The sequence below is a fragment of the Zalophus californianus genome, chromosome 3 (assembly GCF_009762305.2).
Source record: "Zalophus californianus isolate mZalCal1 chromosome 3, mZalCal1.pri.v2, whole genome shotgun sequence".
NCBI lineage: Eukaryota > Metazoa > Chordata > Mammalia > Carnivora > Otariidae > Zalophus > Zalophus californianus.
In genome coordinates this window covers 176,970,782-176,996,531 of record NC_045597.1, presented here as the reverse complement: position 1 = coordinate 176,996,531, position 25,750 = coordinate 176,970,782, and the positions used below count along the sequence as shown (strand labels likewise).

The following is a 25,750-nucleotide window of genomic DNA, read 5'->3' as shown; positions in this document are numbered from 1 at the left end:
AGATGCTCGACTGTGGCCCCATCTCAGCAGACACACCAACCAGAGCGTCGTGCAGCTGGTGGCCCACGGCCCTAACACAAAAGCATGGAGTTGAGAGGCTGTCCTGGTTTCTTCTGTGGCACTTCACGCCATCATCACAATCTCGCCAATCATTATGACGAAACCCCTTCTGCTCCAGGGGCCAGGACCAGAGCTGGTCTGTCTCCAGGGCAGAGTGAAGGAGGCTGAGCCAGCCTTGGGGTGTGGGCTGGTGCCTTGCAGGGCCCAGCATCCTCCAAGTTGCAATGACAGAATATGTGAAAAGAGGTGGGGGCCACCAGAGTCTGGTTAGATGGTAGTGGTGGAGTCCTGCCAGGACTCCAGAAACTTTAGGAGAGGCAGAAGTCCCTCCTCCCTCTAAGAATAAGGGAGAGGTGGGGCCCAGGAGGGTCAGGGTCAGGAGCCATGGTCTGAAGGTGCTAGCTGTTACAGCTCAGCTCTCATTGGCCAAGAGAAGGCTGAAATGCCCCTGTCCCAGCACCCCCAGCACCCTGTACCCCCAGCCATTCCTCCCCATCAACCACACGTAGGTCCCGCTGCTTGCCGTTTTATTTTCCTTGTGACAGACAGACAGACAGCCTGCACAGACAGCTGGATGGCTGGGGTGGGGGGGATGGTCAGGACAACATGGGCAATAGGAATTGGATGGAAGGGAAATTTCATAAAAGTCAATAAATAAATAAATATGAATGGGAAGAAGGACGAAGGCCACAGAGGGGTGGTGGGGACACCCTGGGGCCAGCACGGAGTGCTCAGAGCTGCCTCCCCTGGGACAAGAGGAGGACAGGAGAGCGCTGGTTCCAGTGATCACTGCCCCAGCCCCCAGCCCTCCAGGTTCTCCTTCTGGGGATGTTGGCAGCTACCCCACCCCACTCCACCCCACCCGAGTCCTCTCCTCTCCCCTACCCCCCCTCGCTGCCCTCCTTCACATGCTGGTTCCGGCTCCCTATCTCCATGTCCTGTCCCTGCTTCACCAACACTCACTCCCAGCCCACGGCCCTGATACCCTGGGCTCCTTCCTCTTCCTCCTGTCCAGCTAGTCACACCTTTCTCAGTCGGTTCTGCCCCAGAACCTTCCTCGAGTCTCCTCACCCTATCCCTTGGCTTCTTTTCCTGATCTCTTACCTATGCCCTTCTTGCCCCTTTTCCTGCTTCTCTGCTCCTGCGCCCCCACCCCCACCCAGCCTGGCCCATGGGTCTCCCCCTCTGGCTCTGGCCAGGGTGGCATCAGCAGAGCCAGCGGGGGCGGGGGGGGGGGAGCCCTGTCCCTGCAGGTCCATGAGGTAATAGCCCGGCTGGATGTTGCTGCTGGTGGTGTCCGAAGCCCCGGGCCCACCCGGCTCAGGACGGGCCCTGGAATGTCCCGCAGCCTCAGCGGAACCCCGAGTTGAAGCCCGAGGCTGGGCTGCGGGCCGAGCCGCTAGGGGCTGCCTGGGTAGGAGCGGAGCAGCACCTTGTGGCGGGTGGCAGCCTCGGCCCGGCGGCGCCGCTGCTCGCCCAGAAACTCCTTGAGCCGGGTGGTGGTGAAGGTGAGCGTCTGGCGGCGCAGCTTCATCAGGTAGGCGTCCTGCAGCCACGGGTGAGCCAAGCAGTCCTGCAGGGAGGGCCGGCTCCTGCCAGGCCCAGCCAGGGACCGTGAGCCTGCAAGGCTCTGCCCTCCCACAGACCCAAGTCCCCGTCCTGGATTCCTGACCCTAGGCGAGGGATCTTGGCCAACTCTGGAATGGGGAAGGCGATTCTGCCTACCTCACGGGGTTTAGAAGCATCAGTGGCATGTAGAACAACCACTTAGGGGTAGTAGTGGTGGTGGTGGTGTATTAGCGGTGGCTGGGGAGGAAGTGGGGGGATCTTGGCTCCGGGCTTGGCCCGGGCAGTCTGAGGCGGGGGATGGGTAATGCTGGGGGCTTGGCAAGTGTGCGGCTACTCACCAGGGATGTGCTGAGAGGACCTTTCGCAAGAAGAGCGTGGCGCTTTGGGAGGTGTTGGGGTATAGCTGGAAGGCATCAAAGCGGCCCCCCACAATCCGAGCCTCTGTTTCCTGGGGGTCTGGCTCATAGAACGGGGAGTGTCCACTGAGCCTGTTGTGGAGACGATCCAGTTGACACATGTGGACAGAAGGTCCACACACAGCCCCAGGGGGACATTAGTGTGGGGGTTCAGAGGGGCTCAGTGCTCTGGGCTGGGCACATGCACACGTGTGTTGGGGAGGCTGTGAGGGGGAGAGGGTATAGGCGGAAGGTGCATCCCAGGGGCACTCACATGATGTAAGTGAGTACGCCCGCTCCCCAGATGTCCGTGGCAGAGCCGATGGGTTCTCCCTTCACCATCTCGGGAGCTGACAGGAAATAGAGGCCAGGCTGAACCAGCTTCCTGATGGCAGGGGAGCAGGAGAGACAAGGGAGGCCCCTAGGGGCTTGAGGAGCAGGCCGGGGCCCAGGTCACAAGACCATGGATCCAGCAGGCAGGAGGGGAGTGGGGGTGGCCCCCAGGGGGGAAGTGGGCCACCTGAGGAATCAGCCCACGTACTGAAGGTGGGGTCCCCAGAGCTGCAAAGGAACTGGGAACCGGGGTCACTAGCTCCCCCGGATCAGCTCTGAGGTAGAGCGCCCATTCACAGAGAACATGGCCAACACCAAGGTTAGGAGCCGTGGAGACCAGTCTGGCTGGCTCCAATCCTGGGCCCGTCCCTTCTAGCGACGGGATGCTGGCAAGTACTAAGCCCTCTGGCTCTCCCATTTCCTCATCTGTAAAGTGTGTCTTGTAGAATAACTCGGAGGAATAGAGCTAATGAACATCAAGTATTTAGTAGGTAGCTAAATGGTAGCCGGTTTACCTTAAGTATATATACTAGTAATGGATTCTCTGTCCAGTTTTATCAAACCCTGGCTCTAGCATTCATAACTGATATTGGACAAATACTTAGTCTCACTGCACCTCTATTTTGTCTGTAAAACGGGGATAACGTTATGCCAATCTCCAGGGCTATTGTGAAGATAAATTGGGGTAAAAAAAAAAAAGGCACGGAAAGGACTGAGTTCACTGCTTGCATACAGCAAGCACTCACTAAATAGCACGTAAGTGAGTGGAGGGGAGTGAACTGCTGTCCCCTCCACGAGTAGCCCAAGGCCTGACCCAGGCCGCCACGGCGCCCTCACCCATGAACTCCAGCGTGCCTGTGCGGTGGCCGAGGGGTCGCAAGGCCTGGGGGTTGTAGGGCTGGGCACTGCCGAAGTCCACAATCTTCAGGGCGTTGTCGGGAGCCAGCAGCAGGTTGTCGGGCTTGATGTCCAGGTGCAGCACGTGGCGGCCGTGGAGGTAGTCCAGGCCTTGCAGCAGCTGCACCACATAGGTGGCCACGTCGTCCTCCGAGTACCGGAACCTGGGCGGGGGGGCGGGGGGCGGGCAGACGAAGCAGGTGACATCCCAGCTCAGCTTCCCCTACCCTCGCTCCCAGCTCCCCCCAGAATGCCCAGTTCCCCACTTACCGGTCGCTGAGCCCACAGAGGAGCTCACGGTTCCCGCAGCTCTCGGCGATGAGCACGAGATAGCGCGGGGTGATGTAGGCCTCGTGCAGCGCCATGAGCCGCTCGTGGTGCAATGTCCGCAGCACCTCATATTCCTGCAGGACATGCCGCTTGCCCTCGGCCGCGTAGGGCACGATCTTAGCCACAAACGTCCGCCCGGTGGCATTCTCCCGGCATGCTCGCACCACCCCGAAGCGGCCCCTATGTGGATACCACACGCTCAGAGGGAAGGAGCTGGGGGAAACGGGGACCCCAGGGAGCAAGTATGCAGTGATTCTTAGTGTGGCCTCTGAAGTCCAATCCTAGGAACCTGGGTTGGAGTCTCAGCTCTGCCCCTCACTGGCTCTGTACCTCAGACAAATCCCATAACCTTTCCAACCTCGGTTCTCCCGTCTGTGAAATGGGTGATGATAATAGTGCCATCTCTCTCTCTCTCTCTCTCTCTGAATTGTGAAGAGTAAATGACATCATATGGTTAAAGAGCTTAGCACAGTGCTGGCAGAGGAGATTTGAACTCAGCAGTGCCAGGCACCAGATCTCAGCCCCTCCCCAACCCTGTCCAGGGCAGTCTGGTCTTCTTTCTGCATCCCCGTGTTCCCTGCATGCCACTCGCTCCCCCCTTGGTCCTCCTTCCCCTCCTGGACCCACTTGCCTGGCCTTCTCCTCCAGGAAGGTGTAGGGTTTCTGAGGGGGCCCCTGCCGAAGAGTGGTGCCCTTTGGCCCAGGAGAGCTGGGGGGACCACCCACAGGGGAGCTGACCATCTCCTTGGCCGGGCTGAGGCTTCGTACAGTCACCTTGGTGGGCTCAGGAGGAGGCTCAGGGGCTGGGGGTTCGGGGGCCGGGGGTGCAGACACAAAGGAGGTCACCATATACAGGGGAGTAGAGGAAGACGCTGGTTTCACCCCTTGAGGGGGTGGAGGCTGGGGTCGGGGTCCCAGTGTCAGGGACGGGAAGACTTGGGCTCACTGGGGGTGGCCTGGGCACTGGGTGGGGTGGGCTCTGCTGGCCGGGCAGGCTGCAGGCCCCTGTGCTTTCGTGGGGGGGTTTGGGGTGGTGGACCCACAGCCTTGAGTGAGGACAAGGCCTGGCTGGAGGGCTTTGGGGGAGATGAAGGGCTGAGAGCGGCTGGCTGAGGGGCTGGGGCAGTGGGAGCGGGAGCTGGGGTGGGGGTCAGCGATGGGGCCAGTGAGGTAGGAGAGTGAGGAGGCGGGGCCCTGGCTGGCCCTGAGGTAACAGGGGCGTCCTGGTGAGCAGCAGTTTGCAGAACTGAGGAATCTAAGTGAAGACAGAGAAAATCATCACCCTGGTGCCCCGGGGGGTAAAACCAGGGTGCTCAGAGACCCCTCTGTTCTCTGGCCACCCCCCTACCTCATCCCACTGACCTTGCATGCCCCTGACGATGACCTTCTCAGAAGGGTTGCTGAAAGGCCCTTGCCCGGCACGGTTGGCGCAGGCCACACGGAATCTCACGGCCACGCCGACTGGCAGGTGGGACACGTTGTAGTAACAGTCGGGGATGCCTGAGCTCACAGGGTGCCAGACAGACTCCCCTGTGGGCGGCATGGGGGAGGGGCTGAGGCCACACAAGGGGTGGCCCAAGCTCCCAGGGCTATCTGTGAGGAGCCCAGGGAGGTCGATCGTCTCCTGGGCTTGTGCGCCTTCTGCCTTCAGCCCCCTTCCCCCACAGCCTGCCCTGTCCCTCACCATCCACCCGCCGCTCCAGTGTGTACGTGCAAGGTGCCCGGCTGTCTCCTGGCTTCCAGAGCACCAACGCCGTGTCCTGGTAGGTCTGGGGCACCTCAGGAGGAGCTAACTTTCCTGGGATGCCTGGCAAGAGGAGGGGAGCCCCAGTGAGCTTAGGACCCTTCAAACCCTACCCCACCATGGGCCATCACTGCCCCCCTGAGTCCCTGCCCCAGGCTCACGGGCCACAGCCACGGTACAGGAGCTGGTGATGCTGCCCAGGACATTGGTGGCTGAGCACTCATAGAGCCCAGCATGTCGCTTGCCCGCCCGGGGGATGCTCAGCAGCTGCCGTCCATCTTTGCAGGACACGATGATCACCGACGGCTCTGATCGCAGGGACTGCTTGTCTAGGGGCCGGGAGGAGCACAGGGGGCTGCTGAGTGAGACAGCATACGTGGTCCTCCAGGCCACCCCCTCCACGTTGCCCCCTCGCCTGAGCATTCCCTGGCCTTGGGGCCACTTGCCTACCCCCGCTCTGAGAGAGAAGTGTTCTTACCTTTCATCCAGGAGATGTGGGGTGTAGGGCAGGCCGCCGGCAGGCAGAGCAGGGTGGCTGCCTCTCCCTCCAGCAGCACCTGGTCCTTGAGTTTGATGTGGAAGACTGGGGGGAAATCTGGAGGGAGGACAGAGGTAGCCATGGGTCAAAGGGAACCCTGGCTCATGGGCTGTGGAGGGACGGGGGCTGTGGGGGTGAGCTGGTGCTGCCAGCAGGGAGCAGAGGGAAAGGTTGTCTCTTCCCAGTCGGATGTGGGAAGGAGAACCCCACGCCAGGCCTTCGAGAATATTCTTTGGGGTGAGTATCACTTTCCCGGGGTGTAGAACTATGTTTTCCTTTCGTTGACTATGGAAGATGCTTGGGAGCTCCGCCGTATGTTTGTAAACCACTCGGAGCGGGGCCTGGCACTAAGTGTTCTATAAGCGCTGGTTAAGTAAAATAAAGACAAATATGGAAGCACTCTGCTGATTAAGATTCTGCGATACCCACTCCCTCTGAGGCACCACAGGGCAAGTGACAGGAGCCAGTGACCTGAGCTGAGACTCCTGGGATTGAACAACACATTCAATCAAAATGTGTAGTCTCCAAAGATCTAAAGTCAAGGCAAATTCAGGGCACAGCTCCGAAGTGTGTCAGCCTCCCCGACCCCTCGTCCCACCCCACCTGGGGTCTGGGGACACGGTCTTAGATCTCAGACATACTCCTTCAGGTCAGCTAAGTAGTGAGAGCTTCTGCAGGGACAAGAGACTGTACCTGAGTGACCCTGGACCATGTTTTGTCTGTAAATTGAGGAAAACGGTAACACGAAGCTCCTAGGCTTGCTGTGAGGATTGAGAGGCATGTGAAGGGCTAAGCACGTGTCTAATATATGACAAGTGCTCATAAGTGTTAGCTTTTATCGTTGATGTGCCCAGGCAAGGAGCTAGGGACAGACCCCCCCCCCAGAGAAAGAGGCTCTTTCAGCAAAGCTGGACTCCCAGCCAGCTGGTGAACGCACACATGGCTGGGCTGTGGACGGGCCAAGGTCTTCCCTCCACGGCAGCCCCCACTGTGGCTCCTTGCTGTTATGAGGATTTGCCTTCCTGCTCCCTGGGAAGTCTCTTTAGAAAAATCCCAATCTGGACCAAGGCCCTGGGGAGGGGGGGGTAAGAGGGGCAGAGAGAGCTGAGGGGTCCATATGCCTGGGAGCCCCAGCTACTGCCTGTCTGAGGAACTGGGAGGGAGTGGAGGTGAGGATAAGCTGGGCAGGGGAGGAATGCTCAGTTAGAGTGAGTATCAGGAGAGCCAGTGTGACGCCCCCAGTTTCACGCTATACTCCAGTGTTCCCCAAGGAGGGATCCCACACCGAGGCTCCAAGGACGCAAAGTAAATATAGTTTCATCCGTGGCCGCCTCCAGACCAAGTGAGGGTACTGGGTAGGGGGGAGAGAGAGGGGGCCAGGAGACAAGGTGGAAGGTGACCCCAGTTCAGCCCTGCCAGTCCCTCCCCCATTCCCCCAGAGGCCAGCCCTAGTTGATAAAGTGGACAGGGACAGCCTTCTTCCTGCAGGGAGGGGGGAGAGGTTGAGGTAAGGGGACACTGCCTCGGCAGGAAATCCGCTGCACAAGCAAAATGGAGCTGGGAGAGAAGCCCCAGTGGGAAGGAATCAGCTGTCCCCAGGCCTCGGGGCTGGCTTCTCTCTCTCTTTCCTCGCCTGTTCCACCCCTGCCCCCACGGGCTGGCCTCCTGCCCTCCTCTTCACTCGCTACAGCCCCTGCTGCCTCGAGGAAGACGCCCTAGCTCCCCTGGCCAAAGCTGGACACGATCACCCCAAACCTAGCTGAGGCACAGCGGGAACAGCGCTGGGGAGTTTTATTAGGAAACTGGGGAAGAACGGAACTGGTGGCTGATAAAGATCCTGCACACAGCCTGGCTTGGAGGTCCTGCTCCTTTCGAATGCTGGTCTGGGACACCTGGCCCCCTGAAGCCTTTGCCTGTGCTCCCTGAGTAATGATCCCTTTTCAGGTGGGGGACTGGGGTGGCCCCAGGTGGAGAATACCTCTCTCCCTGCACACTGGGGCAGAGAAGCAGGGCAGGGTATATCCCAAGTCCCTGTCCCCCCTAACCCACCCCTCCCGCACACAGCACCTTCTGTGGCAGCAGGGAGGAGGGGGAAGGATAGCAAGGGTATTCAGGGCTCTGGAGGAATGCAGGATTGGGGGCAAGGTCCAGATTGGGGGCCTCTGGGCTAGGAGACAAAGAGTGTCTTTGGGTGCCCATTCCAGCATACACACATGTGGAGGGGAGCTTTGGGCGGCAGGGGAACCCTAGCCTGGTCCTTCAGAACTACATACAATTACAGAGACCTTTCAGGGTCTCTCAGGAGGGAGGAGGCCAGCCAAAGAAAGGCAGGTGTCCCAAAGCCACCTCTAGGGTCTGGCTGCAGAGACCCACACAGTCCAGCTCTCTGGCCCCTCCACGTACTATACCAGCTCTGTGACTTGGATGAGCTCCTTAGCATGGCTAAGCCTGCTTCCTCACCGGTGACATAGGGACAGTGGTAAGAATAGTTCCTAAACAACGTGGGAGGGTTCAATGAGGCGGCGCTTGTAACACGCTTACGAGGACACTCAGCATCACCAGTTAGTTAGTGAAGTTAGTTAATGCGATTATCATTGTTGTTTTCCTGATTCCAGGTCCCTTCCACTACTGCCCGGGCTCCTCCCAGCTGTGACTGCCCCTGGGGCGGGGAGGGGGCTACTCACCGAGTGGCATCTATTACCTGACTCGCTGCGCACATACTGGTGACCCAAATCCTCCTGGGCACTGGCAGAAAGGTTTGGCTGTGATAACCCCTTGTCCTTTCGCAGCCGAGAGAAGCCCCAGCGCCGCCGGCTTCGGCTTTCCCCAGGAGCTGTGAAGACCCAGACCCGTAAGCACTCTCGCCCACCCTCCCTTGCGGCCGGCGGCCCAGAGAAGCCAAGAACTTGTAGACCACCCCCCCCCCCCCCGGGCACCTTCCCCTCCCCCGCCCCCCCGCCTCTGCCCCTCAGCCTCCCTGCGCCCAAGCCCTGCCAAGTCTATCCTCAGGGCCTCCAGCTCCTTCTCCCAGAGCCCCTCTCCAGCGCGCCCACTCTCCTCGGTGCTCTGCACCCGCCACCCCAGCTCCGCACCCTCACCCCAGCCAGTCGTGTTCACACATTCACCTGCCACGCCCCTCGGAACCCCGCGCTCCCTCACCTGAGGAGCCGGACGTGGCGCTGGCCTCGGAGCCCAGCGACTCTGCGGAAGGAGTGCTGGCGCCGGCCTGGGCCGCCAGCTGGTTGTGCGGGAGGCCGAGGCGCCGCAGACTCTCGCCCTCCGACGTGGCCCTGCGCAGCCGACCGAACAGCGGCGTGCTGCGGCCCGACGCGCCCCCCGACTCCTCGCTGCTGCCGCTGCGCTGCAGCCGGCTGGACAGCCGCTCCAGCGTGGAGCTCAGCCGCCGGCGCACCGCCAGCACCGGGGAGCCCCGCGCCGAGCTGCCGCCCTCCGAGCTCTCCCCGTCCCCTGCGCGGGCCTCCCAGGCCGGGTGGCGCTGCGCCGGCGGGGTCCGCCGCAGACGCTGGGACAGCGACAGCGAGAGGCGGCGGACGAGGCCCGGCTCCCCGACCGCCCTGAGGTCCTGCACGGAGCGGGAGCGCTCGGGCCGTCGGACCAGCTCCAGGGGCGTCCCCGCTGGGCTGGGCCGGTACATGCCGTCCTCCTCCTGGGCCCCGCGGAAGGGGCCGCGCTCCTCCGAGCGCGAGCGGCTCAGCAGTCGCAGCCCCCGCGACAGGGGCGACTCACGGCTGCGCTTGAACTTGGCCTCGAACACTGCCTCTGACTCCAGGTTCTCGATGCTGCTGCTGAGACTGCTACCTGGCCGGTGGGGCACTGTGGGGGCCCGAGCTTTCTCGGCTAGCACGGGGTGCGGCGCCCCAGCTGTAGGTGCGCGCTTCTCCAAGGCTCCTGGAGGTGGGGAGGCCACCCGGGCGAACACCGCCGGGTGGGGTCTGGGCTCCGAGGGAGGTGCCCCGGGGCCGTGCAAGGGGCCTTGCGTGTGGCCTGACAGCTGGAGCGACTGCATGATCTGGGCATAGGGTGTGTGTGGGGGTGCTGGGGTTTGCGGAGCCACCGCGGGCTGTGTAGGCTTGGGGGCTGGGACTGGCTCTAGCGTGGACTTTGGGGCCTTGTCTTGGGCAGGCTGGGGTGCCAAGGGCTGTGGGGCATCGCTGGGTGTGGCGGCAGGAGGTTCCAAAGACTTGGGGACACTGGATTTGGGGACACTGGGTTTGGAGGCACTGGGCCTCGCAGGGCTGGGTGGTTGGGCCTCGCTGAGGGCAGACAAGGAGGGAGACTCCTGTAGCCTGCGGGCCCCAAGCCTGGCCACAGGGATCTCGAGGGGCGCCCCAGCACGGCGGTGCCGGCCCCGGGGCTCCGCCTCACCCTGCGAGAAGCTGCTACTCTTCTGCAGGCCCCGTGTCTCAGGTGGGGGCTGGTGGCGAGGTGCTGCCTCGCTGGACGCGGCCCGGGCCAGCCGGGGATCCCGGGCACGGCCCCCCAAGCTCTCTAACAGGGGGCCCCTGAGGCCACTGACCTTACCATCCTCAGGGCCTCCCCGCAACAGCCGCTGGCGCAGGGCCTGCAGCCTCTGGGCATATTCGCCCTCACCCAGGCCTCCCCGGGTCAGGCGGGTGGCCCCCGGGCTGGGGCTTCGGCGCTGCGGCAGCTCTACAGAGGCTGCCTTGTGCAGGCCCCGGCCCGGCTCCCTCGGCCCGGCCCGGGGCAGGGCGCTCTCAGCAGAGCTGCCCCTCCGGAGCTCTCTCCGCTGGGGGCTGGACCCAGCTTGGGGCTCCCGGCCTGGGGAGGGGAGGGCCTGAGGGCTGGGGGCCTCCTGGTCCTGAGAGGGGGCCCTTCCCTGCTCCTGCCAGTCCATGGGGGTGGCAGCCCCAGCCTCTGGGGTCCCCAGGGCCTCATCTTCAGTGGGAATGTCGGTGAGGGACACCCGGGAGCCCGAGAACTCGGGCTGCAGCGGCCGGGGCACTGAGGGCAGCTCCTCTAGCTCTTCTTCTTCAGAGTCAGAGGAGGATGAGAGCCCCCCGCTGGGGGGTGGTCTTCTGGGTATGGCTACCCACACCCGCTCTGGGGGTGCCCGCAGCAGCTCAGGGATGGGGCGCAGCACCAGGTGGCACTTGTAGCTGATCTGGGAGCGCTGGAGACAGGGTACTGGAGTCAGACCTGAGAGGGACCCCTGGGGCCAGACTGACCCACGCAAGCCCACCTCAGCCCCCAGGGAGAAGACCTAGGGTAGGCAGAGGGTCAGGGAACAGGAGTGAAGGTGGGGGCTGAGAGAACAGAAAGTGGATGAAGATAGAGGAGCAGAAAGCGAGGGCACGTGATAGAAAAACGACAGGGTTAGAGAGAAAAACTGCAGAGTGAGAAGGTGGGAGGCACAGAGGGAGGGCCGGGGCCGACTCACCTGCCACCTCCGCCGGGAAAGGAACAGCTTTAAGTGATCCGTGCTCACCTCTGCGCCCTTTGCCCGTGTCTGCAAACCCAGGAAAGAGGGCCTGAGGAAAAGTCCTCTGTCAACCTGGACCCTCAGAGTTTGGCAGTGGAGAGACAAAGTCCACAGGAGGGGACAGAGGACTGAGCAGCATGCAGTCTGGGCTCCTGGGGTCCCCTCCCTCTCAGATCTGTCACAACTCCCACAGCCAAGGTGCCTGTGTATGGACAAAATCCCTGAGCCTACGCGGAGAGGCAGAACATCAGTGGCTCTCGGGGTGCGCTTTGCAGCTTACATTAGGGCTCAAGGCCCTGTCTGGGTACACTGGCTGTTCTCAGGAGCGTGTGCTTAGGCCCCTGGCCTGGGCTCTGCTCCCCAGCTCACCATCTGTCCCCACGGCGAGCCAGCGTCCCGACATCTGGAGCTTTGGTGGGCCAGACCGACACGGATGCTTCCCTCAGCCACCCACCCAGGCTGTCCTTTTCAGAGCTCATTTATGATCCAAGAGCCCAGGCTCATACTCCAAAAGACAGACACCGGAATGACCTCAACCTTCAGTTGACCCAGCACAACACTCAATGGATGGTTTATTCAGTTACTCTTTCTGGGTCATTTGCTGGACCTCACCCCTCTGCCTGGCATTGTCCCCTGCACTGGTGGAGTTTGAAGATGAATGAGTGAGAGTTCTGGCCTCACAGAGCTCAAAACCAAGAGGCCAAGCCAGCCAGGCTACCCACCAACCACAGTGCAAGACAGAGGTGGATGCACAGGAGTGAGGAGGACCAGGGCTGGTCTCGAGAGGCAGGTAAAAGCCTGATGAGGACCCCCTCCCCGGGATGGGGGATGCCCAGACCTGTGCCTTGGAGTCCATGATACCCCAGCTTGAGCCTCAATTTCCTTATCAGCAAAATAGGAGTAATAACGTCTTCCTTCACAGAGCTCTTGTGAGGCTAACTGACCGTGTGTATATAAACTGTCTATCGTGACTACTGCACACAGTAGGCACTCAATAAATGGCGCTGTTAACAATGTTCCCTCTCCTCCCACCTCTTGTACCACTACCTTGCAAGACTAGACTCACTTTGAACCAAGGATGTTCTAGGGTCTCCTCTGCAGTCGGCCTCCTGTAAAGGAATGAGGATTCAGTGAGCCAGCCTAATAAATGGGAACACAGGGCCAGCAAGGAGTTGGGAGACTGAATGTCTAAGGGCAGAGGCTGGGGCAGGAGTGGGGGCTGGCATGAGGGGACTCTGCCCTCAGGGGGCTCCTCAGGGCCCTGTACTCACAGCCGGTCCTGCACCAGCACTTTGATGAGGAAGCCCCGGGCCTCCCTGCTCAGGCTCAGAAATGTGGTCTCCTCGAAGGCCACGTTGTAGTTTCGAATGTTCATCAATGTTGTCCGATCATTTTCCCCAACAAACGGGGAGATTCCCGTCAGACTGCAGAGGAAGAGGGGGCTGGCATGAGAGGTGGGCCGGGTCCTAGGGCTGAGGCAGAGGCTACTGAGGGATGCCAGGGGCTGGGGACAGGGGAAGGCCCCCAGGATTATGGGGAAGGCAGAGGTTGGGTGAGTCTGAGCAGAAGGTAGTCTTTCAGACTCTCACCTGTCCTGCCCGCCCCCACCCTGCAATAGGTAAGGAGGCAGTGCTGTCTTAAGAACTGGACACCCAGCTCCCTGCCCTGGGCCCACGCCTTAGAGGACCTGTTTTGTCCCTCCAGTCATGGCCTGTTCCTGAGATGAGGAGTCTGTGCCTAGGGGATATGCTACCCCGAGCCTGAGCTTCCCCATTCTAGTGCCTGCTCTGTACACTCAGGGCCTCACAGTCCCCTGCCTAGATGGCACTAAGCCGGTGCTGTCCTCTCTCTGTCCAGCCTCCCAAGCAGGCTGCCAGCATGCCTGCCCCTTACGGATGAGCATGGTGGTAGAGAGAGCTTAGACTCGCAGGCTAGGGCAACCCCCCCCCCCATTCATGCATGAGGCCCCTTGCAGTGCAGGAAGGAGCAGGGGTGTAGAAGAGAAAGGGTGGGCTGCAGTCCCCAAACTGCTCTCCCGTCCCAGGCTCTGCAAATGTTAGGGGTCGGCCTGCTAGGAGATCATTGGAAACTGGGGTCCTGAGTGCAGAGGGGTCCTTACCAGAGGAAGGCAACAACGCCCACAGGCCTGTGAGGAAAGGAGAGTAATAGATGGGTAAGTGGACAGCCCACCACCCACCAGAAGGGAGCAGTTTTCTCCTACCATTAACCTAGCGAGGAGTGGCCTCACTGGGACAGATGGGCACAAGGATGCCTCCTCCGGGAGGACTCTCAACCAAGAGGTCCTGAGGTCCCTGGAGGAGTCAAGGGTCATGGCAGGGCCAGCCCAGGAAGCCCACAGGAGTCTGGAAACCAAGGGGCTGTGCGTGCCTCACTGCAGGGAGGCAAGGTGGCTACAGAAGAGAAGGCCCCACGCCTAGGGGAGATCAAGAGCCAAGGCTGGACAGGGCTAAGACCTTGAGTGACTGGGTCAGTTTTGATAAGGGGCAGGTAGTAACATGGCCAAGGGATCCCCGTGAGCTATGCCACGGACCTACTGCCAGAGAAGGAAGCTGGGCTTGGTGAAGGTCCTCTCTGCCAGTGAGCAAGTCCCCACCCGGCAGGGCACTGAGGGAAGCTGGCCCAGTGTGCCAGCCCGGTGTGCCAGCATTATTACCAGATGTCGGTGACTCCAGACACAGGGGTCTGATTGACGATCTCGGGGGCCACGAACTCGGGTGTGCCATACTGGCAGTACTGGGGCTCTCCCGGAGTCAGCTCCTGGGCATTCCCAAAATCACAGATCCTCACCTGCTCTTCACCCTCTGCACCATCCCATACCATCAGGTTCTCAGGCTGCAGAACGCAAGGGAACGCATGGGAGCTGAGTGAAGGGGGGAGGATGGCCCCCTGCCTGCCTCCCACAGGGGCCGCCTGCTCCCCATCCCCACCTGCACCTCACCTTGACATCCAAGTGCAGCACATGGTTCTGGTGCAGGTAGCATATTCCCTCTAGCACTTGCTGCATGTAGGCCCGGATCTGTGGAAACGGGAGGCCCAAGGTCCATGGGGAAAGGGTAGGGTATTACGTTTGATCACTGCCAGAGCAGTGGCAAGAGGTCAGGCCATGCCTGAGAAGTGGCCTTCATATGGCTGGTGGAGACGGGTAAAACACAGATTTGAGGTTTCTGAGATCTAGGGCCTCCAAGTACAGCTGCACAGGTTGCACACAGCACAATTATAGGAGGGAACCATTTACATTATAATAAATCGAGCTGTGCAGTGCACAATTTATACAGCACTACATGGCAGGACAGCAGTGAGACTGAATAGAGTCTAGGTAGGGCTCCTTCCGAGAGAAATGTCTGGGGAATGTTTAGGTGAGGAGACTGGGAAACAACAGAAGTAGGGGCCACCACTTCCCCTGGCCTATTCCTGGCACAGATGGCAGGCCCAGGACCCACCCCCCTCAGTTCTCAGAGCTCAGGTGGGTAAACACAACTGCCCAACCCAACCCCTACCACCCACTGCCCTCACCTCAGACTCACACACGGTGGGTTTCCTGGCCATTCGCTCCAGCAGCTCCTCTGTGCATCTGTGTCCCGGATCAAGGAGAAGAATGACCAGTGCCAACTTCTGGGCCCTCCCTGGGCAGTGCCCTCCACCCCTAGAGCTCAAGTCAGATCCCAGCTCTGCCGAGTTCTCCTTCCCCTTCAAACACATCTAACACCAGTTCCCAATTGTGTCTCCACCCTTTCCCCCTCCCCTCCGCACTGCCCCCCCTCCCCGTCATCTGGGTGCATAGATAGGACCACCCTGCTTGACCTCTCATTTGCTGCAGGATTTCAGGCAAGTCACTCAACCTCTCTGAGCCTAGGTTCCCTCAGGAGTAAAATGGGGATGACATTTCCTCTCAACCACCCTGTTAGGTATTTAAAAAGATCAAGTTAGAGCAGAATTTTGTTGACCATGGATGGACCTTCCTGTCTCTATTTGAGAACGACCCAGAAGCCCATGACAGGTAACAGCAGGGCATTTTGCTGAGGTCTGGGTTCTCCCAGTGCAGACTGGGAGGCGGGTATGAAGGATACGGTCACCCTGCTAACGGGAGGGACAAGCTGATCACCCAGCATCCTTAGCACAGTGTGCCTCTGTTTAACCAGAACCATCATAAAAGGATAAAATCCATCCTTTGTGAAAACAACCTCCCAAATACAATAGTGCTGAGGCTCATCTGAAAAGGGGTCACTTCGAATGTTCGGATATACTGTACTGCATTTCGTGCACACACCTTTCGTTAGTGGTGTGACCTTGGATGAGTTACTTAAACTCTCTCTACCTCAGTTTTATCATTTGTAAAATGGGGATAATAATAGGGGCACTTGGGTGACTCAGTCGGTTGAGCGTCCGACTCTTGGTTTCGGCTCAGGTCATGATCTCAGGGTCGTGGGATCGAGCCCCGCGTCAGGCTCTGTGCTCAGCACAGAGTCTGCTTGGGAGTGTCTCCCTCTCCCTCTGTCCCTCCCCCATCTCTTTAAAATAAATTTAAAAATCTGAAAAAAATGGGCATAAAAAGATTCCATAAGATAGGCATACACAAGGATTAAGTAGGTTAATAGTTGTTGAATTCATAGAGGCTGCCAGGCACACACCGAGTGCTATGTAAGTTTAAGCTAAGAAAAGGTGGTGGAGGGAGGGGTGCTAAAAACTGTTGGTTTTTGCAGAAGTCTCCAGACTCTACTCTGTAAAGTTCCCACAAGATGCCTTCAGAACTCCCAATTGTCCATGGGAACGTTTCACAAAAGGCGTTCGGCTCCGCCTGTCAATGGGACCACTTTGTAAAGTGTAAAACATGTTGCTGATCGGCCCACGTGTCCCCTACGCACCCAGCCTATCCCAGGATACAGCTCGGTGACAATGACCAGTCCCCGACGCCTCTCAAAGGCCTCATGGAAGTAGAGGACACAGTCATGCTGGAGCCGGGCCAGCAGCCGGGCCTCTCGCCATGCTGATGCTTTTGGCTTGGCCTGGCTGGGGATGAACTTGGCTGCAAACTCCAGGCCGGAGCTTCGCTCCACCACGCGCCGCAGGTAGGAGAAGGCACCCCTGGGTGATGACACAGGGAGGTGAGGGGCTCGTGGTAGCCCCGGCACTCCACGGCCTCCAAGCCTCAGACCCAGGCCCCCTCTGGCTCCCAGGCACCGCACCCCTCCTAGCCCCACACCTGCCAATCTCTTGATGGATGTCGTAGAAGTCACTGAGTCTCCTTCCTCGCTGTTCCTCGGCTTCCCTGGCCCCCTCTACCTCCATGGCTGTCTGAGCTGGAGAAGACATGCTTGGTGTTAGGTGGGGAGGGCAACAGAGGAATGAGGGCACAGACAGGGCCAGGCAGGGCAGATGGAGGAGACAAAACAAGGGCAAGAATGGTGGGGGCCCAAGGTGGGGTGCCAGGGCTGGAAGATAGGGGTGGTGTAGGAGCCAAGGGCCTGGTGAGTGGCTCCTGGCCCGGGGCTCACGTCACCTTTCCCGAGAATAAGTGCTTTGCCCCCCTCCCCTTGCACGCGAGCGCACCTGAACGCACAGCCAACTCGGCTTTGCAGGAGACTTCCCCAGCCGGGTTCCGAGCGGTGCAGGTATAGACACCTCCATCCTGGGTCCCCGTGCTGAGCACCACCAGGGAGCACTCGTTCTCTTCATACACGAAGCTCACGTGGCTACTCTCGGTCAGCAGCACCTCATCCTGCAGAGGTGGCCGTCACCTCCAGCCCAGGCCTGGTCCCAGGCCTGGGACCCACCTTTATCTCCATGCCAGAGACCCAGTTTCATCCCTACCTCAGGCCCCGGAACCCTTCTACCCCAGGGCCCAATATTATCTCTGTCCCAAGGGCCTTGCTCCCTTCAGCAACCCCAAATCAGCTCCACTTTTATCCCCCACTAATAGCCCTGCACCCCCCCATTAGTCCCCTGGTTCCTGAAACACCCACCAGCATCACACAGAACCCTGGGTCCCACTCTCTGCTCCTAGCCACACCTCTGACAACACCTTTGTTCCTCTCTGTCCAGGCTCCCCTCCTCCTAAGGTGGCCAAGACTCCTCCTGTGCAGAAATCCCTCCTCCCTGACCTCCAGGCTCCCAGCCAGCCCCATGCTAGAACCCCCGCCCCCCCAGGCCTTTGTCACCCTCTGACCTTGTACCACATGATGTCTGGCAGTGGTTTCCCCTCAACCACCACAGCGAAGCGGGTGGTTTCCCCGGCCCCCACCTCTGCGTCCTCCATGATGGACTCAAACCGAGGGGCCTCTGAAACACACAGGGGTGAGGGTGGGGAAGACAGGGCAACCACACTGGGGTCACGAGGTCCTGCCTTCCCAAGTCCCTCTCCAAACCCTCCCTCAGCAACTGACTCAGGCAGAACACCAGACACCCCAGCCCCACTCCCCAACACCTCCCAGAGCCCCAGCACCCCACCCCCTGAGGCTCTCAAACTTGGCCCTTGGGAACACCAGAGTTCCTAGCCTGGACCAAGTTCTCTCCCCGTATAGCCACACGTGATGTTCTCCAAATCTCAGAAAACCAAAGCCACGGGGTGCAGCCTTGCTTTGTTGGATCATCGGCGTTCATTTGCCAGCTTTGAAACCAGGAGATTTTCACACACACAAAATCTAGATTTCCTGCCTCTCTGGAAAAATCAGGATTGGCCACCCTGAGAGGCTCTTCCCTCGCTCATTAATGGGCTGGCGCAGAGTGGCTCGATGCTGCCCTCTGTGGGTGACCGCCCTTTTGCACAGCCCTACCTCTGGCTTTACCATCCTGGGCCCTGCAGGCAGCTCAGGCTGTGACCCTGAATTAAATTCACCGATGGCATTGCCTCTATCTTGATGTTTTCTCTCTGAATCTTATTTAAATGTTTAAGGGGGCTTTTACCAGCCGGGAGATGGCAAGACGAACAAACAGGCACTGATTCTCAGCTTAGCTCTCCCACACGTGACTGTGATTTCATTCTCTAAGCGTATCATTCGGTCATGTTATTTCCTGGCAAAGTGGCTTCTAATTCTCAGGATGGAATTAAATACGTATTCCAACATGCTTTGTGGAGGAACCTGTGACTGCCCAGTGCCCCGCCTCCTGGGCAGGTTTGAGGATCTCAGCTTTAAGAAGAGTGGGAGAGAGCAGGCCCGGAGGGATGAGCAGGGGTGCTGGGCAGGGACCGCCACCCATCACTGGCATCCAACCTGATTTTACACAGATCAAACGGAGTGAAGAAGACACTACTGTGGGGCAGATATGGGAGAAAGAGGCCATTCCACTTGCCCTGCCTGGGGGTTGGGGGGAGGGGGTGTTGGGCACAGTGAGTGGAGCGTGTAGATCCAAGCCCCGGCTGGGACACTGTCTCTCTCTCGGTCACTGACCCAGCCAGGCTGGGCTACAGGGCTCTTGGTGGCCAGGGCCTCCCTGAACCCTAGGGCTCTTCCTATATCTGGGAAGAGAAAGGAGTCCTGCAGATGGTATGCTCAAGGAGCAAAGTGGCAGGCTGAGTAGGAGGTGCCAGGGGGTGTGGGTGGGGGAGTAGGTGGACCAGGGGGGAGATGGGGACCCGGATGATCAGTGTCACCCCCCTCCCCCCGTCTCCATCAGGGCCAGCAGGGCTGCCCCACCTCTTCCTCACACACCCTACTGCCACTTCTCTTCTGCTTTAAAGATCCCTTCCCACCCCCCCCCCCCCCAGGGATCTGGTTTCCAGTCTAGAGGTGGTGGGGGGCTGCTCAGTGAAGGTGAAAGAACTGGAAGGTTTCAAGTGAACTTGAACAGTTTTTTAAAAACACCAGCAAACGTACATTTATCCACCATATGATTGCCTGCGCTCACTAAAATGTCACTTTCTTTGCATTTGGTTGAAATTGTATCTACTCAGCAGGTAACACTGTTTAGCTCATGCTGATGTGAAGTTCTGAGTGGCAGTTACATATGTCTAGAGTTAATTAACAAACCGGAAAACAAGACAATTACTACTTAATGCATGCCACCGGTTGAGAGACTACGTCTTTAAAGGAAAAATTATACAAAGTGTCCTCACTGCAAAGGTTGGGAGGCTCTGTCAAAAGGGCTTGTGCAAAAGGGCGTGCAAGGTCCCCAGAGCTGGGGGTCTGCTGATCAGCTGTGCTCACTGACAGTGGTCTCCCCATGCTTGTTATATTTGAGGTCCTACATTCTGTTGTGTTTAACACAGGATGCAAAGAGCACCCTCTGGCTCTGGAGTCGGGCACGCATCTAGGCTTGAATCCCAGCTCCTGTACTTATGAGGTTGTGGGACCCTGGGCCTGTGACTTAGCGTACGCTCTGTGCCTCAGTTTCCCCATCTGTAAAATGAAGATAATAACCAACCGCATCTTGCTGGGTTACTGTAAATATTCCATGAGGTGATACATGGAAGGGCCTTTGCGCTGAGCCTGCCACGTACTAGGTGTGCTCAGTAAGTATCTTATGAGTACTATCTCTGTTACTTCCACTAGCACTGGTATTCTTACAGCCGTTTGATGGACAGGCCAGACAGGGGGGTGTGTGGCCCTGGGGGCATGAGGAGAGGGCTGTGGGTCTCAGAGGGCGGAGAGGGAAGAAGGCCCGCGGGCACCCACCTGCCAGCTCCAGTGTGACCGAGCAGGCCTGTGTGCCGTGGCGGTTGCGGGCCGTGCAGGTGAGGGGCCCCACGTCTCGGCGGCTCACCCGGCAGATCCGAAGACAGTACTGGTCATCATCGGGCTGGCTCAGCTCATACACCCCTGCCCGCGCCTCCAGGAGGGCCCCTCGACAGCTAGGAGACACACGACAGGGAGGTCACCCAGGATCCGGCCACAGAGGGGTCAGACCAGGATGGCCACAGCTGGGGAGTGAGGCATGCCAGGCGGGGCCCCACCTCCTCCAGATGACCTGGGCCTCCACATGGTTGAAGGTGACTGTGACGCTGGTGGGCTGTCCCTCCACCACATACACGACGTCCGGCTTGTCCAGCACGGCGGGCGCCTCCTCCAGGGGTGGGCCTGGTCGGAGGAGAGCACAGGATGATGCTGGGCTGGACACCAGGTCCTTAGCACCCTCTACGCCTTTAACCCTCCCAACCACCACCGGAGCTCCATTTTTGCAGATGAGGAAGCTGAGGTTCAGAGAGGTTCAGCAATTTGTCTAGGGCATGCAGCCAGGAAGGCTGGGACTGCGCCCCCCAGCTTCTCCGATCCCAGAGCCCCAGCCTTGCCCACCGTGCATGCTGCTGTCAGGAGGAAGAAGCACTCGGACTGGCTGAGGTGGCCCCCAGCCATGCTGTTCCCACCAGAGCTAGCAAGTCCAGACCAGCCCTTGAGCCTCCACCAGGAAGACCCAGTTCCCTGGCCCCGCAGCCTCCACACCACCCCAGAGGAGGACCCAGACTCACCACGCTCCAGGAGCTGTGCAGGCTCGGAGGGGGGCGAGGGCTTGCTGCTGCTCTTGATGGTGGTGCTGAGGACCCGGAAGATGTGCTGGACCCCCTTACGCAGGCCCGTGGCTGCCCACCCAGGCTCCCGCAAGCCCGTGGCCAGCGCTGTCCACTGGTCCGAGCCCAGAACCTGGTGCTGCACAGTGTAGGTCAGGGCGTCTGGGTCTGGTGGGGAAGCAGCTGCTGGAGGTGGGCATTGCTAGGACATACCCCCTTGCCCACCATTCAGCTGGCTTAGGACCTAGAAACTCCTCATTAGTCTGCTCTGAGGACTGGCCTCAATTTCTCCTGTTGCTTCTGCCCACCCCCCATCTGCTCTTTCCAAACACTGGCCCGGCCAGCCATGCTCAGAGCCAACAAGACGCCAGGCATGGGGTCCAGCTACAGACACGGAGGGAGGAAGCTTAACTCATATCCCAAGTCCTTGCTACCCCCTGAGGTGGGGAAACCGAGGCACAGAGCAGGGAGAAGTCATGCACAGGGAAGGGGAGGGCATTCCCAGGATCATGACCCAAGCACCCAGTCCTCCTGAGAAAGGGAATGTGGTGGCCCCGTTGTGGCCTCTCCTGACGCGCAGCCACGGCTTTATCCACCTTGGAGAGGAGACCGGCCAAGTGGCTCCTGGCCATGTTCCCAGCACTCCACCCACTCTTACCGACCACCGGTACACTTCTCTGGGCCTTGCCCCCCAGCCTGGCTCCCTCGGTGCCCCTGCCTGAGCCTGCCCACGTTCCATCCCCACCCCACAGCCCTGTGGGGCCTGACCCACCAATGGCCATGTCCAGACTCCTGGGAGGGTTCCACGTGAGCGTGATCATCCTGCCAGTCACAGCCACCACCTGTGGGGCGCCATCTGGGGGGCCTGGAACCACATCTGAAAGCCACAGGTTGGAGGTCTGCCGTGTCCCTCAGGGCCCAATGGCTCCGCAGGATCACAAAGCCTCAGGACGGTGGGCTGGGGGCACAGCCACAGGCCCGGGGGCAAGGCCAGATGGCTCCCCAGGGTCCAAGGGGAAGGGAGCTGATGTGGAGGCCCCTCCCTCACCCAGGCCCCCGTGGAAGGCCAGAGGCTAGGCTGTGGATGCAGCAGACCAGGAGGGTGCCTGCCTCACCTGTGACATAGAGGTGGGCATAGCACGCAGCTTTGCCCAGCTTGTTGGCAATGACACTCTTGTAGACACCGGCATGCTGAGGTCCCACAGCAGGGAACACCAGGCGATGGACATCCCTGTCTGGGGGTGTGGGGGGGAGACAACAACACTGGGCCTGAGCCAGGAGGATACTTTAAGGGGTGGGCCCAAGCCACCAGAGGCCTGGCCCTTTACCCCTACCAGCTGCAAGGAGCAGACAAGGGGGCAAGAGCAGGGCAGACAGCAAGAAGCATGTCCACCCCCCAGCAAAGCCGAAATCCAGGCTGCCAAGCCTGCACCTGCAGGCCCGGCCCCTCTCGCCTGTCCCTCCGATGACTTCTCCTCTTCCTCCCCCACCACACTGAATCCCCTTCTGAGCTCCTATCCCATAGACCGCCCCTCATCTTCGCACCTCTGGGGGTCACACCTCAGCATCAAAGTGCTGACCAGGTTTTGTTTCGAAGGCCCCTCCCTCAGTTCCCCCTCCGTCCGCACGGCCATTGCTGGTCCCACCTGCAGCACAGCGCTCATGACCGCCCTCCACCGGCGCGGGCCATACTCCACCAATGGCCCTGCATGTTACCTCTCGACGTGGAAACCTTAAAGGCACCTCCTGCATGTGGGCTAGCATCCAGAACCCTCAGCCCAAGGGCCCATCCAGCCACGTCTCCTGCCCTTCTTCCTGCTATTCCTCCAACCCTGACAAGCCTTCGGGTCCCTGCACAAGCCACAGAAGTTCCATCTCCAAGTTTTTGCTCACAGAATTCCTCCCTTCTGGAATCTTCCTCTCTTACCCAAGACCTCCTCCTTCAAGACACAGTGCAAGCGAGTGCCAGCCTGGGAAGCCTCCTCTGCACCCCCATCCCTGACTGCCTCCCCAGGAACTCCAGCGCCAGGCCCGCACTGCGTGGGGTGGCCCTTCCTCTCTACTTGCACATGCCATGGCTGCTTAAAGACAGAGCCGACATGTCCTGTCAGGCCCAGACCCCGATGCCTTACACGTAGTCACTCCCAAGGATGTTATATTATAAATGATAGTAAGAGTCGTCTGTTCTGTGCCCAGTTGACGCCACCTACTTGACATGCAGTTTTTTCCCATACTCCTTTCAACAACCCTGCAAAATTATCCTCATTTTACCCAGGAAATCAGAGACATTAATGGATTTGTCCAAGGTGACACAGCTAATCAATGATGGAGCCATGCCTTGAACTTGCTTCCCTCTGATTTTGAACTTCCTTCTTGATGCTGTGATCCCTAAATGATGAGATAAGGAGGCCATCCCAGGCGGGGACCTGTCCTCCGGCACGTCTCGGCCAACCTCAAACACCCCTCCCATCTCCGAGTGGTTATCTCCACATGGAACAATCACCCATTCATTTATCTCCACTGACATTATTTATAAAGGAAGAGAGACCAAAGGCTGCCACCGACCCCAGATACAGAGAGGGGATGCCAGCTCAGCTCCTGAGACAGACACCCGCCCGGGGCTCAAGCAGAATGAGAGTCAGGGGAAGGGTCAGAGCCACAGAGGAGGCTCTGGAGAATGGGGTGGGAGCGTGGGGCACAGAGGTCGGAGGGCAGCCTGCTTAGGAGGTAGGCACCAGAGTCAGAGGGTCTGTTCCTGCCTTTGGGCAAGTCACGGTCCCTCTGTTAAGTCTCCATTTAAGTCCCTGTCCCTCTGTATGTCTCTGTTGCCCCGTTTGCAAACAGGGATACCGGTACCTGCCCTACAGGCCCTTGATGAGGAGGCTGAGCACAGGGCCAGGCACTCACAAAGTGCTTAAGAAAGGTGAGTTCCGTCACGTTGCAGCTGTAAGAGGAACCCATCACGAGACTCAGATCCCTTCGAGGATGGAACTGAGACACTCCCGAGAGAAACAGTCCCGGCGGAAAGCACAGGGTCCCAAATCCGTTCCTCTGTATTGCTCCCCTGGCTCCTTTACTTTACTTGTTGTTGTTATCGACCCTGGCCAAGCAGACTTTCAGGGCCAAACACTGCCCACACCGGCCTTTTCACTGAAATTTCTCCAGGAAGGCATGAGCAGCCCTGCTTTATGAACAGGCAACAACAACAGCAGGAATAGTAAGATGATCATTTACGGACCACTTGCTATTTGCCAGGCCCCACTCAGAGTGCTTCGTACCTATTAATTCTAATCTAATCTTATCATGAGCCTATGGCAGACGGGGAAACTGAGGCACTGAGGGGTTCTGTAACCTTGCCCACAGTCCTGCTGCGGGTCAGCAGCAAGTTGTACTGCCTGTCTAGTACGTGCTAAGGGGGCCACCCAGGCCCAGAGTGGCGACTCCGCCGGTGGGGCTGCACAGCTCAAGGAAGGAGGCCCTGACTTCATAGCCCCTCTGCGCCCCCTCCCGCAGGGGCCCCATCCCTGAGCAGGCTAGAAAAGGAAGGCTCAAGGGCAGGGAGAGGGTGAAGGCACTGCAAGCGAAGAGGGTGCTGGAAGGGACACTCCCCAGGGTCCCTCCCTGGACACATACACTGTGTCATACGCCGGTCGTCGCTGCTCTGGATGCGGTGGCCATTGTGGAACCAGCTGATGGTGGGGTAGGGCAGGCCGGTCACCTGGCACTCCAGCATGGCCTCCTTGGCCAGGCCCACGTCCAGATCCTGCAGTGGCCTCAGGAAGTCGGGCATGGACAGCCGCTCCAGCTCACCCTGTTCCGGCTCCTCGGGGATAGACGGCATCTTCTCTAGCTTCGAGCTGGAAGAACGACATGGCTGCCCAGAGGCCCGGAACAGCGCCCCCCACTGTGGGGCCGGGGCACCACGGAGGCAGCGCCGGCCACCCCAGGAGCCCTGCCGTACCTGGGGCCGGTGGCGGCCGTCCGGGGCTCCTCCACATAGAGCTGGGCTGAGCACTGGGCCTGGCCGTGGGTGTTGGTCGCGCTGACCGCATACAGCCCCTCGTCCTCACTGCCCACGTGGGTGATGTGCAGAGAGTGCAGACCCCCGTCCTGCCGGAGCCGCAAGTTCTCGCTCTCCTCCACCGGGCGGCCTGGGGGAGGAAGTGGCAGGAATGCAGAGCGCTCTCAGTGAGGGGCCCTGCCCTCTGGGCCTTAGGGGTCTCCCAACATCTGCAAGGCGGAAGGCCATACCAAAATGAGTCCAGGTGACCGAAGGCGGTGGGGTGCCGCTGATCTTGCAGTCAAAGTGGGCTGCGCGGCCCTCCAGCACCTCCACGTCCTCCAGCAGCCGAGTGAACAGGGGTGCCAGTGAGGGCTGCACGGTCAGCCGGGCGCTGCAGGTCAGCTCGTCTAGTGGGGAGAGGTCAGCACTGCAGCAGGGAAGGCCACGGAGTCCCAGGCACCCCAACCCAAAGGGCCCACCCGCAGACCGGGCAGGAAAGGGGGACTGGGCCCAGGGCAGGAGACTGAGCAGAATCCAGCGAGGTCCCCAGACACTGGAGCGAGGCAGTGGGCAAGACCCTAAGATCTGGCCTTCTCAGGAGGGTGGAGGTTGGCAAGGGTGGGTGGCAGGGAGGCCATGGCGGCTGGGACCACAACGGGAGCCCCTCCTCATCGCCCCTTGCCCACTCAGGATGCTCAGCTCAGCTCTAGGAGAGGGGCCTGCAGGCCAAACCTGGTTCCTCCTCCACACCTTTCCCCTGCCCTTGGGGAAACTTTCCTCTGTGCCTGCGTGGTGCCCACCCCCCCTCCCACCCGTCCCAGACCCAGAGCAATGCTCCTTGGCCCTAAGACACCACCCCACAAAACGTCTTCTGGGGTAAATAAGAACCCCTTCTAGCGACCCGATCCTCTCCTGCTTACAAAGACTTCCAGTGTCACCTTAGGCGCCCATCACCACGAG

General features: G+C 59.8%; 1 protein-coding gene across 1 annotated transcript in view; it reads right to left on the bottom strand.

Annotated features, from left to right (window-relative positions):
• Nucleotides 1-576: 576 nt before the first annotated feature.
• SPEG (striated muscle enriched protein kinase) overlaps nucleotides 577-25,750 on the bottom strand; it is a 55,539-nt gene continuing 30,365 nt past the window's right edge. The window contains 33 exon segments of the mRNA XM_027590581.2: nucleotides 577-1,652; nucleotides 1,968-2,117; nucleotides 2,299-2,374; nucleotides 3,195-3,418; nucleotides 3,525-3,764; nucleotides 4,216-4,475; nucleotides 4,477-4,512; nucleotides 4,514-4,839; nucleotides 4,947-5,114; nucleotides 5,269-5,391; nucleotides 5,490-5,657; nucleotides 5,807-5,923; nucleotides 8,568-8,699; nucleotides 9,026-11,018; nucleotides 11,286-11,354; nucleotides 12,394-12,436; nucleotides 12,599-12,751; nucleotides 13,447-13,473; nucleotides 14,002-14,180; nucleotides 14,287-14,364; nucleotides 14,862-14,919; nucleotides 16,230-16,430; nucleotides 16,549-16,645; nucleotides 16,896-17,064; nucleotides 17,512-17,624; nucleotides 19,958-20,133; nucleotides 20,236-20,359; nucleotides 20,749-20,955; nucleotides 21,560-21,664; nucleotides 21,903-22,022; nucleotides 24,421-24,644; nucleotides 24,749-24,938; nucleotides 25,039-25,197. Of these exon segments, the coding sequence (XP_027446382.1) occupies nucleotides 1,460-1,652; nucleotides 1,968-2,117; nucleotides 2,299-2,374; nucleotides 3,195-3,418; nucleotides 3,525-3,764; nucleotides 4,216-4,475; nucleotides 4,477-4,512; nucleotides 4,514-4,839; nucleotides 4,947-5,114; nucleotides 5,269-5,391; nucleotides 5,490-5,657; nucleotides 5,807-5,923; nucleotides 8,568-8,699; nucleotides 9,026-11,018; nucleotides 11,286-11,354; nucleotides 12,394-12,436; nucleotides 12,599-12,751; nucleotides 13,447-13,473; nucleotides 14,002-14,180; nucleotides 14,287-14,364; nucleotides 14,862-14,919; nucleotides 16,230-16,430; nucleotides 16,549-16,645; nucleotides 16,896-17,064; nucleotides 17,512-17,624; nucleotides 19,958-20,133; nucleotides 20,236-20,359; nucleotides 20,749-20,955; nucleotides 21,560-21,664; nucleotides 21,903-22,022; nucleotides 24,421-24,644; nucleotides 24,749-24,938; nucleotides 25,039-25,197 (6,698 nt within the window). The 3' untranslated portion in view covers nucleotides 577-1,459.